Source organism: Lepidothrix coronata, unplaced genomic scaffold, assembly GCF_001604755.1.
Source record: "Lepidothrix coronata isolate B3197 unplaced genomic scaffold, Lepidothrix_coronata-1.0 Scaffold24, whole genome shotgun sequence".
NCBI lineage: Eukaryota > Metazoa > Chordata > Aves > Passeriformes > Pipridae > Lepidothrix > Lepidothrix coronata.
The window spans coordinates 6,301,913-6,315,275 of record NW_016690204.1 but is presented as its reverse complement, the minus strand read 5'-3'; the positions used below and the strand labels follow the sequence as shown (position 1 = coordinate 6,315,275).

General features: G+C 43.2%; 2 protein-coding genes across 3 annotated transcripts in view; one reads left to right on the top strand and one right to left on the bottom strand.

The window, feature by feature from the left end:
* Window positions 1-682: 682 nt before the first annotated feature.
* The window catches only part of DEXI (Dexi homolog), a 17,232-nt gene continuing 4,551 nt past the window's right edge, over window positions 683-13,363 (top strand). The window contains exons 1-3 of one of the 2 annotated variants that reach the window (XM_017808947.1): window positions 683-996; window positions 1,087-1,231; window positions 8,301-8,958. In XM_017808947.1, coding sequence (XP_017664436.1) covers window positions 714-995 — 282 coding nt within the window. In that variant the 5' untranslated portion in view covers window positions 683-713 and the 3' untranslated portion in view covers window position 996; window positions 1,087-1,231; window positions 8,301-8,958. Of the gene's footprint in view, window positions 997-1,086; window positions 1,232-8,300; window positions 8,959-13,363 lie in introns of those variants that run through there. The other variant, XM_017808948.1, reaches the window with a different exon arrangement.
* CIITA (class II major histocompatibility complex transactivator) overlaps window positions 11,558-13,363 on the bottom strand; it is a 26,211-nt gene continuing 24,405 nt past the window's right edge. The window contains exon 20 of the mRNA XM_017808938.1: window positions 11,558-12,883. The gene's annotated coding sequence lies outside the window, so the exon portion shown is untranslated. The remainder of the gene's footprint in view (window positions 12,884-13,363) is intronic.

Genomic DNA, 13,363 nt, shown 5'->3' with positions numbered 1-13,363 from the left:
TGGTCAGCAACGAAACACCAGCACCGCAGCCGAGAGGGGCCCGCGCCCGCAGCGCTGCGCCAGGAGGGGACAGAGAACAACTTCCAGGGGCAGAGGAACAGCGCAAACCTGCGGGGCGCTGCAGGGCTGGGCAAGGCGAGGGTCGGGCACCGTCAGCCGCCTCCTGTCCCCTCCAGCCCCTCGGGCAGCCGCAGCGGGACCCGGCTGCCGGTACCGGTACCATCCCCACCCCGGCGGTGCTCGGCGGCGGGCGGGGAGCGGGGCGGGCAGCACGGTCCAGCCGCGCAGGCCGGGCCCGCAGCCGGCGGCAGGTGCTCCCAGCGCGCCTGCGGGCTCCTGCCGCGAAGTTTGCGGGCGGGAGGAGGAGGAGGAGGAGGAGGGAGCCGCGGCGGGACTGCAGCAGCCGCGCTGGAGATGCCGCTGAGGAGCCTCCTGCCTGTGGCGGGGCTGCGGCAGCGCCGCTGAACCCGCGCTGGCCGCCGGGGCCCCTCGTCCTCCGGGGACGGAAGGGACCGAGCCGGCCACTCCGCGCCACTGAGAGGGTTCGCCTCTTCCCAGGGTCCGGCTCCGGCTCCTCGGGGTTTCTGCCCTTCGCTGCCGCCGGGGCTGCGGTCGTGCAGCCCTGCCCCGCTCCCGGCCCCGCCGCTGCCGCCCGCCCCCCCGCGCCGGCCGGGCGGGTCGGTGCCCGCTGCCCCCGCAGCCCCCACGGCTGCATGCCCGCCGCGGTCTCGGCACGTCTGGATTCGGTGGAGTCCTGGGCCTTCCATGCGCTGCTGGTGCTGCCCTATATGTTTTACGTGGGCTTGTTCTTTGTCAACGTGCTGATCCTGTACTATGCCTTCCTGATGGAGTACATCGTCCTCAATGTAGGCATCGTCTTCCTGCCCGAGGATATGGACCAGGCTCTGGTGGATCTGGGGATGCTCTCCGACCCTGGTTCCGTGCTTTACGAGACGGACAGCGAGCTGGATGTCTTTGACGGGTACTTGGAGTGACGCCCCGGGGCGCTCCGAAGCGACCGAGCGGTGCCGCCGCCTGGCCCGGGGCCGGGCGTCCCGGCATGGCCGTAGCTCGGGGGCCGCCGCGGCCCCGGGCTGCCCTCCCTGCGTCCCGGCTCCTCCTGCGCAGCATCTTCCCTTCCGAATGACACCCTTCCCGCCCGGTGCAGGGGCCAGAGGGGCAGCCGGGACCCGCTGCCACCGGGCAGGCCCGCGGAGACCTCGCCGGGGAAGTAAGTAATTTCCTGGGGCTCGTCCTGGGCAGGCCCGCGGGGCGCTCCGGGCGGGCACAGCGGGCACGGCGCCGGGACACGCTCCATCGCAGCTCCCGGCACTGCGGGCACGGGGCCGGGGCCGCCCCCGGCGCTCCCCCCGCCCGGCAGCGCCCGGGGGCCGGCGGGGACAGCGTCCCTTCCTTCCCCCGAGGGCTCATGGAGCCACTGCAGCTGTGCTGCCTGTACAGCTGGGCAGCAACTCTGCTCATCCCGTCCTGCAAGCAGCTCTGAATCTAAATGAGCATCCCGGCTAATATTTAGTACAACTCAGAGACCATCCTCGAGCTAGGAATACATCTCAGTCAGCTGCCCTTTAAAACCACTCTGTTGGATCATGACAAACTACCCAGCTCACCGTTCTTCCCATTTTAATTGTAGCACGAGGGTTTGCTTATCAATTTCTTGTAGTTCTGAGTGATTCTAAAATTCTGGAAATGTGAGGATTTAGCATTTTAAAATACTAAGATGCATTTGGGAAGAAAATCACTGTTTCTGGCTAGGACTTTCTGTGCCAAATGTATGTTAATGAAAACATTCAGAGTTTAAATTTAAATGTGTTAGCAAATCTGCCAGTGGATTTTTTAGCAAAATATTGTCTGTAAATTTGAAAACCAGTTCAGGATACCTCCCCCCCCGTTTGAAATGATGAAAATAGGAAATTTAGTTATAAGATTTCAAGCATAACCTCGGAAAACACACTGTACAAATACCAGTTAATATCAAGCTATTTTAAAGTCTTCTAATTTAGAAAAAAAACCCAAACAAACCTTTCCTGTCATTCTGTCTTTCATATAGGTTAAAATTATCTCCTAAATATTCAGATTTCAAATAAAGAAATAGTAGCTGATTTTGGTCAGTAGTTTAGAAGGAAAAACTGGTGTTGGAGTAACATTGGTTGCACAAACACAGCTGAACAACACTTGGTCAAAGGCACGTGGGAACATAAGGAGGGAGTGAACAGATTTTGTTGCTACTGGAGAAATCCCACAGCATAGAGTCACTGAAAATGAAACATGCCAACATTTGGTGCTTCATCCCAAGCAACTGGATTAGAATCACTTCTGCTAGAGTAGAAGGTTTGGAGCAGAACAAACCTCCCCACGAAACACTGATGGCTGCTTTTGTGGCTGTCTCCTTTTTCAGCTGGGCAAATAACATACATGCTCCGTATTACAGGAAAGAAATTCCCTAAAAGCTAATGGAAATCTAAGCAAAATACTTGGTGTAAAAATCCTTATCCATTTTCTCCTGCAAAGTACTTTCCCCCAAACTCCAAATCTTATTACTCCAATGCCATTTAATGGGTTAATGCCATTTAATGGATTAAAAATACTTTTTTAAAATCACTGTTTTTTCTGACTAAAGTTGTCATGGTGAGTTGCATCAGTTTTCAGGAAGACCTAAGGAGAGCAGCAGACATAATTTTCCTCAGTGGATTTTTCCTGTTGTATGAACATATAGTTTGATGGAGTATAGGGCCTGAGCACAGTTCTGTTCAGTGCAGATAAATGGGCTTCTTAGAATTTTCCTTCATATTAATAAGATAAGCAGATCTGAAAACTTCTTGATATTTGGACTATAAAACCCTATCATCTCCATATGCAGAAATCAAAATGCAGAGGTCTTCATAAAACTCAGAATAAGTCTCAGTCTATATCCACTGTGAGCTAGTGGAGCTCTGCCTGCATAGGTACCAACTCCAGCCTTGATCCTTTAATTTGGAAGCTGGCCTGTTAGATGGTGGTTTCCAGGGAGAATCAAATCACAAATCCCTAAAGTTAGATCAATTCTTAGGCAGCAAAAAGTATGCTATTACTGTGTTTCATGTATTTATATATTTAATTATATTTAGAGACGCAGCAGCCAAGCCACAAATTGCATAATTATTTAGCTACCAGGCAAACACTCAGCATGTCACCATGAAAAGGAATTTGTGTTAATACCCTGGTTACAGATTTCTTCACTGTTCTGTGCCATTCCTCCTCACCAGTCCCTTAGCAAGGTGGCAGAGGAGGGCCGTAATTTGGGGCTGTGTTTTCTGCTTTGGGAGCAGCAGTAAGGCACTGAAAGGGAAGATTTAAATTCCTTTGGTGCCTAGCCTGCAGTGACCCGAGGTCGGTATGAGTGTTAATCCGTGCTCTCCACAGCCTGGGAGGGCTCCCCACCCGCCCTGTTGCCTCGCACCCAGAAGTGCTGAGGATTCAGGAGACGCTGCAGGAGGAATTTGTCTGAGTTTTGTCAGCAGTGATGAAAAACACATAGGAATCCTCTTTGCATTAAATAGGAGTGTTCTTCATGTGACTCACCAGTGGTTTCTGAGAGCAACCAAAGAGCTATGATTAGCCTCAGCTGAATCCTTGCAGCATCCTCCTTGCCTTTAGAAAGCCTGGAGGTGAGTGGCATGTGTGACAGGGAAACAAAGGAGGGAAATCCCAAGAGGTGATTCTACAATATGTGGAAAGGCTAATTTAGATGTAAAATTAAAAGAACATGTGGATCAGAAAAGCTCTGTTCTCTCTTGCAGCAAAACCCTCACTTGAATAAAGTCAGTAGGAGCAAAATCATGTCCAAGTTTCTGAGCATAATTGGTGGCAGAGATTGAAGGCAGACAGCTAACTAAAGCAGCTGAAAGAAGTTTCCTGGCCTATTCAGATGGAGAAATTAATCTGTGTAAACTGAACAGGATTGAGCTTGTTTGTGTCATCTACTGTTTTAGAGTGAGTGTGCCAGGTTCTTTATTATATTCGAAGTCCCCTGGACTAAAGTCACATAACTGTTCTCATACTTTCATAAAATCAGATGTGACTCATCACAAAGTACTCTAATCAGAAAGAAGATGAGCAAAAGTAATCAATAATCAGAACTGAATAGGAAATACTGAATTTATATAATCTTACAGTATTACAATACTATATATCATTGTATATATATTGTGTACATATATGTATATAGTATATATGTTGTTACATTACAGTATTATATATCATTACCTGTATTTTTTCATAAGGTGAAATAGGATGAATATCTTCAGTGAGCAGAACCCAGCACTGAAAAACTTATGACTCAGCACTTCTGCTGAATGTCAACATCTAAATTCTGAATCAGAGAAATAGCTTTACTCACCAGCTCATCAATACAGTGCCAGTTAGAACTGCAGGCTCAGTGTCTATGGGAACATAGCCCAGTGAAGAGGGAAATAACCATGCTGGACTACTTGCTGTGTCTGCCACTGGTGTCTTCTGTGAGCTTAACTCACCTGTGCCTCTGTTTGTCTCTCTGAAACAGAGATGTCCTGTAAAGGGCAGATCAGAAGAATGTTATCACTAGCAGTGTCAGGATAAATGCATCACATAAATGCATCAGAATCCACTTCCTGACTTCTTCCTTTTCAGACTTTAAATATTAAAAATAGTGAGAACAGCAATCTGTTACTTATTTTACCTTACCATTTCTCACTATATTTTTTTCCCTCTTTGTAGAAATCTCCAAGGTGGCTTGTTGACTCCATCATACAGATCAGTTGGCTATTTTATAAGTTATAGTAACAAGAGGCTTAAGAGCAATTAAAAAATGTGGTTTGAATTATCAGTTGTTATTAAAATTAATAGAAGTTCAGTGTTCAAACTCACCTGATAACTCTGCTTTAAAGAGAATTTTGTACTTAATAGGAATTTCATCCTAGATGAAAGGAAGACAAAATCACGGTTCTGTTTAACTGTCCATACAGACTCATTAACCACAACCATGGGCAGTCCTAAGTGATTTTCTACCAAATGCATTTATTTATATAATGCAAAGAGAGTAGGCAGGTTTTTCAAAAAGCTTTCCAAAAGCTGCTGTTAATAATGTGAATTAAAACAAGGCGCAGAAAATAGGGAGACATTCAGTTTTGGATAGATATAGTTCAGGCCTGAGTACATCATGCATTAAAAGCCTCAACCACAAGTAATTTTAAAGAATAATTAAAAAAAACTCCAGTTCTTTCCTATAAAAATGAAGCTTACTGTAATCAACTTGCTTCAATAGGTGGCAATAGCCAATTACCAGTTCTAAGCTGTCAAAGGAATTAAGAAATGAATCCAATTTAATTCTTCATGTTTGTTTCCTCTGGAGGAAGGACAAAGTACCACTTTAGTTCAGCTAATAACTAACAATCCTAAAATAGAAGAAAAGAATAATTTGTTTAGAGACATTTAGTATGTATACTTGGCCAGTCCAACTCTATGATATTTGTCCCCTCATAATGATTCTAGTTTATAAGGAGTGCAGCTGTCAAAAGGGATTTAATAGTGTGCACAAGCTGCTAAATCTTTCCATTTCTTTGGGGAAATTATCACACTGTCTGTCTTTTCCCAGATGAGTTTTAGTACTTTGGCCATACTCTTGGAAAAAAATAGTGAAAAATTTCAGTGGTGCTCTCTGAAGACACAAACATGTTTCTAATATATGTGATAAAAAGGGCAAAGACTAATAGCAGCCATATATGGAAAGTAATGGTTTAATGGAAAATGATGACGTGCACTGAATGATATGATTGCTGGGTAAAACTCTAGTTCAGTTATATACTCTTTGAAGTTCAAATATATTCTTTGAAGGGCCAGGAAAAATAGACCAAAAGGCTCAGTCAGGCAGCAGAGCCCAAAGAGGCCATGCAGGAGACACACTCCTGCAGAAAGTCAGAAAACAGAAAGCAGACAGGATGTAAAATAAAGTCACTGTGTGTCCTTTGGTCCAGGCTGAATTGTGAGGAACAATAACCTCACGGGCAGAATTAACAAAAATATCATGACTGAGTTTCTTCTAAAGCTGAAGTTATGCTACTACAGCCATACTGTTAAATGCTTGCAGGTATGCTGGCTATTGGAAGACTGTGGTTCTGAGATGTTAAAAATATTCTCTACCTTATAATTTTCCACTGGTTTTTGAAATTTTTGAAATTTTCTGTTAAAAAATAGGTTCACATGAAATTTGAGGGACAGCCTTTTAATCAGAAAATGAGAAAGGCAAGACTGAATATCCTGGTCAATTGTATACTTCACACCCCATTTAATATCTGCCACAACAAATTACAGTCTTGGACTAGCGGCCCTACAGCAGTACTTGAAACTTCCATTAGATGGCTTTATACTTTGCTTTGGAGGCCCCACACATTTTGCTGTGCTATTTTTAAGCCTAGAATTTGATCTACAGTGCAGAATACTAACAATCTCTCCCTGAACTGTCTGCTCTAGACCAGTTTTTAGTTCCACTTGGGAAGCAATCAAATAAACATGAAATGAGTTACCTGGTAGAGCTGCTGTTTCCCCTTTTTGTAACCTTAGCTTGAGAGACAGGATTTTGAGCCGATGTTTGCTGTTAGCAGGTGCTGTAGCTGACAGACATTGGACAGAAATACCTGTCTGGACACAAGAGCTTTCTGTTTCTGACCCAGCATGTGCAGTAACTGGCACACAGGAACATGTGGAATGTCATGATGAGTCAGACCACGATCCCCTAACCCTGTGTTCCACCTCTGACAGGAGCAGGGGATGCTCTCTGGGACACCAAAATCTTTGTGCTTCCCAGAATCCACAGTGATAGGATGTGGGATGTTACAGGACACATTGCTGCCCAGCCATTTAGCAAATGTTTTCCAAACCCAACACCTTTTGCCCACTCAATGTTATGAAATCCTTCTGGATTTGCTTCCTGTTCAGCCTCTGAATACCTGAAAGAGCTTGTTTTCTGCAGTCTGGAAGATTCCTTTATTAATTCTTTTCTCTGGGTCAGTAATGGTGATGAATAAAAATTGGTCCCTGGTGTACTCTGCTACTGAGTTCTTTCCTACCAAGGCTTATTCTTTCCTTCCAATCTTTTAATCTGCTTTCAATCCACAGAAGAACCTTTCCCTCAGTACTGTGTCAGCCTGTTTGCTTTCAGCTTCCTTTAACACCCTTGTTCATGGCACTATTCCTCTGTCTGTCCAAGCTCATGCAGAACATGTGATCATCATAGTTCATTCTTCATTCACACCCAGAAAGGGGAAGGAGGGAAGAGCTGTCCTTCCAGAGACTTGCTCCACACAGCCCAGATGAGCTGCAGGCAGCCAGGGGACCTGCTCTTGGCCTTCTGTACCTCAGCTCATCCTCAACACAGATTCATCCTCACACAGTCATCCCCTCTCAGAGCTGCACCATTCTACACTGTAGTAATTAGTGATCTGTAAGATCACAACACCAAATGGATACAGTCACTAGTGCCCAGCAACGTCATAATCCACAGCTCTCGTGTTTACCTCTGGTGGTAGTGAAAAAACCATCTCATAGCAGTCTGATACTTTGACCTAGGCAAGGCAAATTGGTTGAACTGGGATAAAGCAATATAACAGTAATTTATTCTTGCCAGTAAGACCAAGAAGTTATCCCAAAATGTTACTTAATTCTGTAACTACTTACCAGTGGATCCAAAGTGGTTTGAACAACATGATTCTAAATTAAGAGAGAAGTGACCAAAATTAGAGCTACATCAAATGTAGGCAATACATGGTTAACACAGTGACACAAAAAATAACAACACTCTAATGAACAGTATCTCGTTAAGAGAGAGTAGCCAGTTCAAAAATCAGTTTTAATGAATAGGTCTGATGATATCAAACCCAGCATAAAATAGGTTACCCCACTGTATGTCACAGCTGTTGTACTGTCCTGAGATCATCCCTTACTAGTTGGCACGATGGACTGTGGCTCACAACTTACTGTCATACCTCTCAAAGCTCTCACACTGATATCTTCATGCCTCTGTTAAAAATCCACTAAGGACTTGTGTGCTCTGACATTAACAGGAACTGTGACATTAATTTCTATGAAAGGTTGTTCAGGCCTTTACTGCTCAAACAATTATTACCCATGGTCACAAAAGGGTTTGATTTTTTAACTTTTTTTTTTTAATAAGTCAAGGACGTGGTGCTATATCTCACATACACAGTGACTATTCTGCTCATTTTAGCTATGGAAGGTTACTCTGTATTTATGTGTTTTCTTTTAAACAGATTCATTAAACACCTGACATGGATTATGACCAGGATAATGGATCAAGTCCTGGAAAGAAACCGTGCTCTGAAATATGGAGATGGAAATAATGACAAGAGAACAACAAGAAGAGTTGTCATCAGACCTTGTCAGTTGTGACTTCTCTTTAAGGTCTTTGCCTCTTGAGGGTGCACTAACTGCAGTGACTCGTGCACCATGCTGGGCTTCCATGGGTAATTCTGGGATGGACTGTATGAAAAATAAGATAAACTACGTTCCATTATAACAGAAAATCAAGATGTTACTCAGATTTGATAAACTTTTGAATAAATACCATGTCACCCAAGTGGACACGCTCTACATATAGCTTAAGAGGGTTTTACAATCACACATTGAAAACTCTACCAGCCAGTAGTTCAAAGGCAGTGCTTTCTCAGGGGATAATATGCAGGAGTGACTGCAAGGAGGTTCTGTTCAGGGAGTATAACGGCAAGAACTGTGCTAGGAAGATATTTTATTTAAATTGTGAGTTTTGAAATAGATCAGAGAGTGAATTTTATATAAGTCAGATGGATTCATTATCTAACACAGAATACTTGGCAGATTGTTTAAGCTCGTGTTCCTGTGTACAGATGTGAAAGCAATACAATAAAGACTGATCTTTTCCATGAAAAATTAGCAGTCATATTGGAGTTGTTATTTTTTCTGTTTGGATAGAAAATAATTTAAATATGCTTTCCAGGAAATCTTAGTTTTCCTACAGGTACCTCACAGAGTTCCAGAATGCTGAGATGCCCAGCATGTAGAAATCCTTCTCATGAACAACTTAAGAAATCAGACCTAAACTGAAACATCAGGAACTGTGGTGGGAGGAACCCACACATTGCTGAGGGCAGGTATTGGACTGGGTTTGGTTTTATTTTTTAGAAAAGTGAGAGTTTTGTAACCGTGTAGTTGTTTAGCCAAGTTGATGTATCAAGACCATTTCAGACAAAGCAGAATTGGAAACAATTCTCCTGATTTCTCACTCTGCATGATGTCTGTCCTCTGAGGTCTGTGTTTACCATCTGCTCTGAGCTCAGGCTTCCGGCTCCAGACACATCCTGAGCCTCTCCACAGTCAGCACGAGGGAACGACAGGGTGATGAAACAATGAAACAATGACAAAGAAACTTGCATATAAATTTTTTTTTCCTGATACTCCCAGTGTGTTGCACTCAAATGGCATTTTTTAGCCCCTAGGAAGTATAAACTAGCTCCCAGTTCCCAAAATTTCTGTGCCCCAAATACAATTTTCAGCTGCCCCTTCAAGAGGGGAAGCACTGGCATTGAGCCAAGTAGCTTTTCTCCAAGATAGGTTTCATCAGATGCAGTTTTAAGGCCTTAAAACACTGACAAGTGCTTTGTTTCGTATAATCCCTAGCTGGCAATTCAGGAATAAGACACTTAGGGCACAATATTCTAACACATAAAGATAAATGGGGGTTTAGTTCCCTAAATGTAAGTAACTATAGAAAGAATAACCAAGTCTAAAAGCTTGTCAAACTTGTGTTCAAGTGCCCATTTAGTACTAAAACAGGAAGTGCTGAATTTTGCTACTGAAGGGGGCATTCCTGCTGCCTGTATAATCAGAAATACATACTTTTCAGAGATGGCTTCACTAGTTTTTCAGGGGCACATGTGTGTCATTTTAAGAACATGGTTCAGTTTGTTGTTATTATTATTTTGTAATAATTCCCTGCAGTGGGTTTATGCCACAGAGTGCACAGATAAGGCAATACACCCAGTAAGTCACTTTGGAGATTCTGAATGTTAGATCAAGATTTCCAATTTCTCAGATCAGCTCAGCTTCATACATTTAAAGGATGGGGAGAGTGTTACAGGGTCTGACTTCCACCATAACACAATCCCTGGCGTTTTAACAAGGCTTCTTTGACAACAAAAAGAGATTGGCATAAAGAGAGCAGCATTTTTCTCATCCTAAAAGATTTTTAGAACACAGATTTGATCAGAACAGCTTCTTTCAGGGTAGCCAGTGAATTCAGTCTCTATGCACAATACACTCATTTGACAAAAGCATTTTGGAGGAGCTTTGTGCCACAGGAATATCCAGACTTTGAACCATGATTAATTTTAGAACTTTTAAACTGCAAAGATTTAGAAAGGATGAAAAAACCTTTTTGCTTTTGTTAGCAGGCAGCCTCAGTCAGCCCTTTTGCACCTTCTGAGCCTGAACTCACAGTCTGTCACTTGGCATTGCAAGACCCCGTTGCCTGTTAAGAAGGAATTATTTCTCCATTTCCAGACCACTGAACTGCTAAGTGCCAGCAGGACCAACCTGTCTGCCTCACACACAGTGCTTCCCACTGACCTGCAACATGAAGCCCTGAGCTTGTCGTTATGACAGAAGCCAGCAGTGGTTTCATAGCGTTTCCAAGAGAAAAATCAAAATAATTTTCAGCAGGTACTACGAGGTACTGTAAAACATAATACTCAGTTTTATTAATACTTAAATAAAGATGTGTAAAGACAACCAAAACACGGTCTCACAATTTACAATCTGTACATTATAAAAATACGTCTCTCGCTAACTCGTAGAAAGAGAACAGCAGTATATACAACATGACTTTATCAGTCCAGACAGGGTCCTGTAACATTCATCTGCCTGGCTAATATTTAGCACATTCTCAGATTCAGTCACAGTAAAGTGCAGCTGCAGAATATGTGCCTGAAGGGGCATTTGTCATCCCAAGCTTAGTTAAGGGAAGCCAAGACAAGGGTTCACCGTAGATGTGCACGGCTGGGGCGCCGCAGGCTGATGGGAACATCACACAAGATTTGGCTCAAACTACCTCCCATTCAAGCAGCTCAAAAAGGGGAGTATAAATGAGATCCTTTATCCATGACTCTGGCTAGAGACAAGAACCACGCAGACAGTTGAGAAAAATACCACATTCTAATTACATTCGTATTGTCCACAGAGTTTTCCCACCTTTCTGTTCTTTCACGTACAATGTCTGATCCCCCGCTCTCAGAAACAACCAACAGACCTTCCTCCCTTCTTTCTTTAATTTGTCCACTTTGTATCCCTGCTGTCAGGACCCTTCAGGCACTGAAACATAAGCAGAGGAGTGTAACTTTCTGGAAAGAAGATAAAGATTGTGGGTTTGAGCTGTTTAAATTGGGGACTTTTAAAATTTGAGAGGTTAGTTGAGAGATTCTAGTTTGCACAGATACTTGGATCAGTATTGTCAGTGCTTTTTAGCAGAAGAGATTTCAAAGGAGTGGCTGAGCTAACCCTGAGCTAACTGTGAAGGAGAGACTTCCCAATTTGTGGCATATCAAACATTCCTAGCCTTTTCTATCCCTTTTTGTTGTTCTGTCTCAGACTGTATCTGAGGAACAGATATGACAGGAAGCCAGAACTCTAGTGCTGACCTGACAATTGTCTCTGTACAATTTTTAAGTTCTCTCCATGTTCACAGAGCAGAAATGAAGGAAAAAAATGAGACAATTGGCTTGCTGCTGTAGGAACAGGATGAGTATTTGGCCCACATATGACTGAGACCAGCAGCATAGACATGATAATGCTTTGAAACGTATTTTTGTCTGTTTTTGCCCAGTTATTCATAACTGTACCAGAGCACCACATAAACCACATACAGTAGTGAGATCACTGTCAAGTAGAAAATCGATGCCTGTAAACATTTATGCTGCCAGCTGCATTTAAGAAATTAAATCTCAATCCAGGTATATGAATTTACAGTTCTCATTTGAGACAAAGTAAAAACCTTCAAAGATTGTCACTTTGAGGATTTTTGTGCAATAAACTGAAGGTATTTGTATGTATTTGGATTTCTGTGATGTCAGAAAAATCCTGAGTAGTTTTTCAGTTTTAATTCCTTTCTTCTTATTACTTCTTTCTTTTTCCCCCCAGTTTTTTTGAAGGATTCTGTAACAAACAAGTGATAGAAAATATCTTTCTATACCTTAAGACAGCACTGATGATTAGCATCAAGAAAAGAACCACGTCTAGATTCTCGTGGATAATCTTCCAATATCACGTTTTCTAGGACTGATCATTCTTTTTTATGCTCCTTATCCTAATGCTTCAAATCAGCCCATACACACAGGTGGAATCTGTAACACTGGGCTTTGCAAGTCCAAAATCATCAGACCAAAGTCAATCACAGTTACCACTAGCACCTTGAAACAATCAGATTTGATCTATCACTGCTTCAGGTGTTGCAGATTCAGCAGCTTTCAATCTGCTCTTCGGTGAATCCGTGGTGGAATTTTACACTGTCAACATCCTGGTGGTTCCTGGTCTCCTTTAATGGTGATCACAGTATCCAGATGTTCTTTTCACCTCTGAAACTTGATGTTGCTTAACTCTTCATCACTTCAGGAGGAATACGATGGGGTCTTTGAACAGCATTTTAAATGACCTTTGAAAATTCAAACTTTATAGTTCACCTAATTTAAGCATCACTTAGAAACTGAAATGTGACCTTTTTTGCAACATGAAAATCTGCCACCAATTCCTAAAGCAGCAAGAAGATAGGAGAGCACAGAGGACACCTTCCCCCTCTTCTTTATGATACCTGTGAAATGATGAAAACAGAATATTAGATATACACCCACCAGCCTAGTCACCATTAAGATGACCAAAATCAGATATTTGATGAGCTCTGTAAACAGACAGCAGTGACTGGTAGGTACTGCATGTCTCAAGGTTGGGAGACAGGACCCAGACTTCCTGCCATTACTTCTCAGCACTAATGCAGAAAGCTGGGAACAGAAATCCTACACAAATCCCTAACTTCCCGTGCCAGCTACAGCTCCTTCAGTCCAGGAGCATCAAGGCAGTCAGATCCTGGTGATCATTGGCAAACTTATTAAATTATTAACAATGCAATTATTTCAAGGATCTTTGAAACTGTGCAGGCAGAATCAATGAAGTGACTGCCAGTGGCTAAACCACACCATGAGACTGAGAACAAGGAATGTGAGAACCAGTGGTTTGCTCTGAGTACAGTCTAGGTACAGCTTCATAGTGAGACAAGCAGCTGTTGAGGATTTGT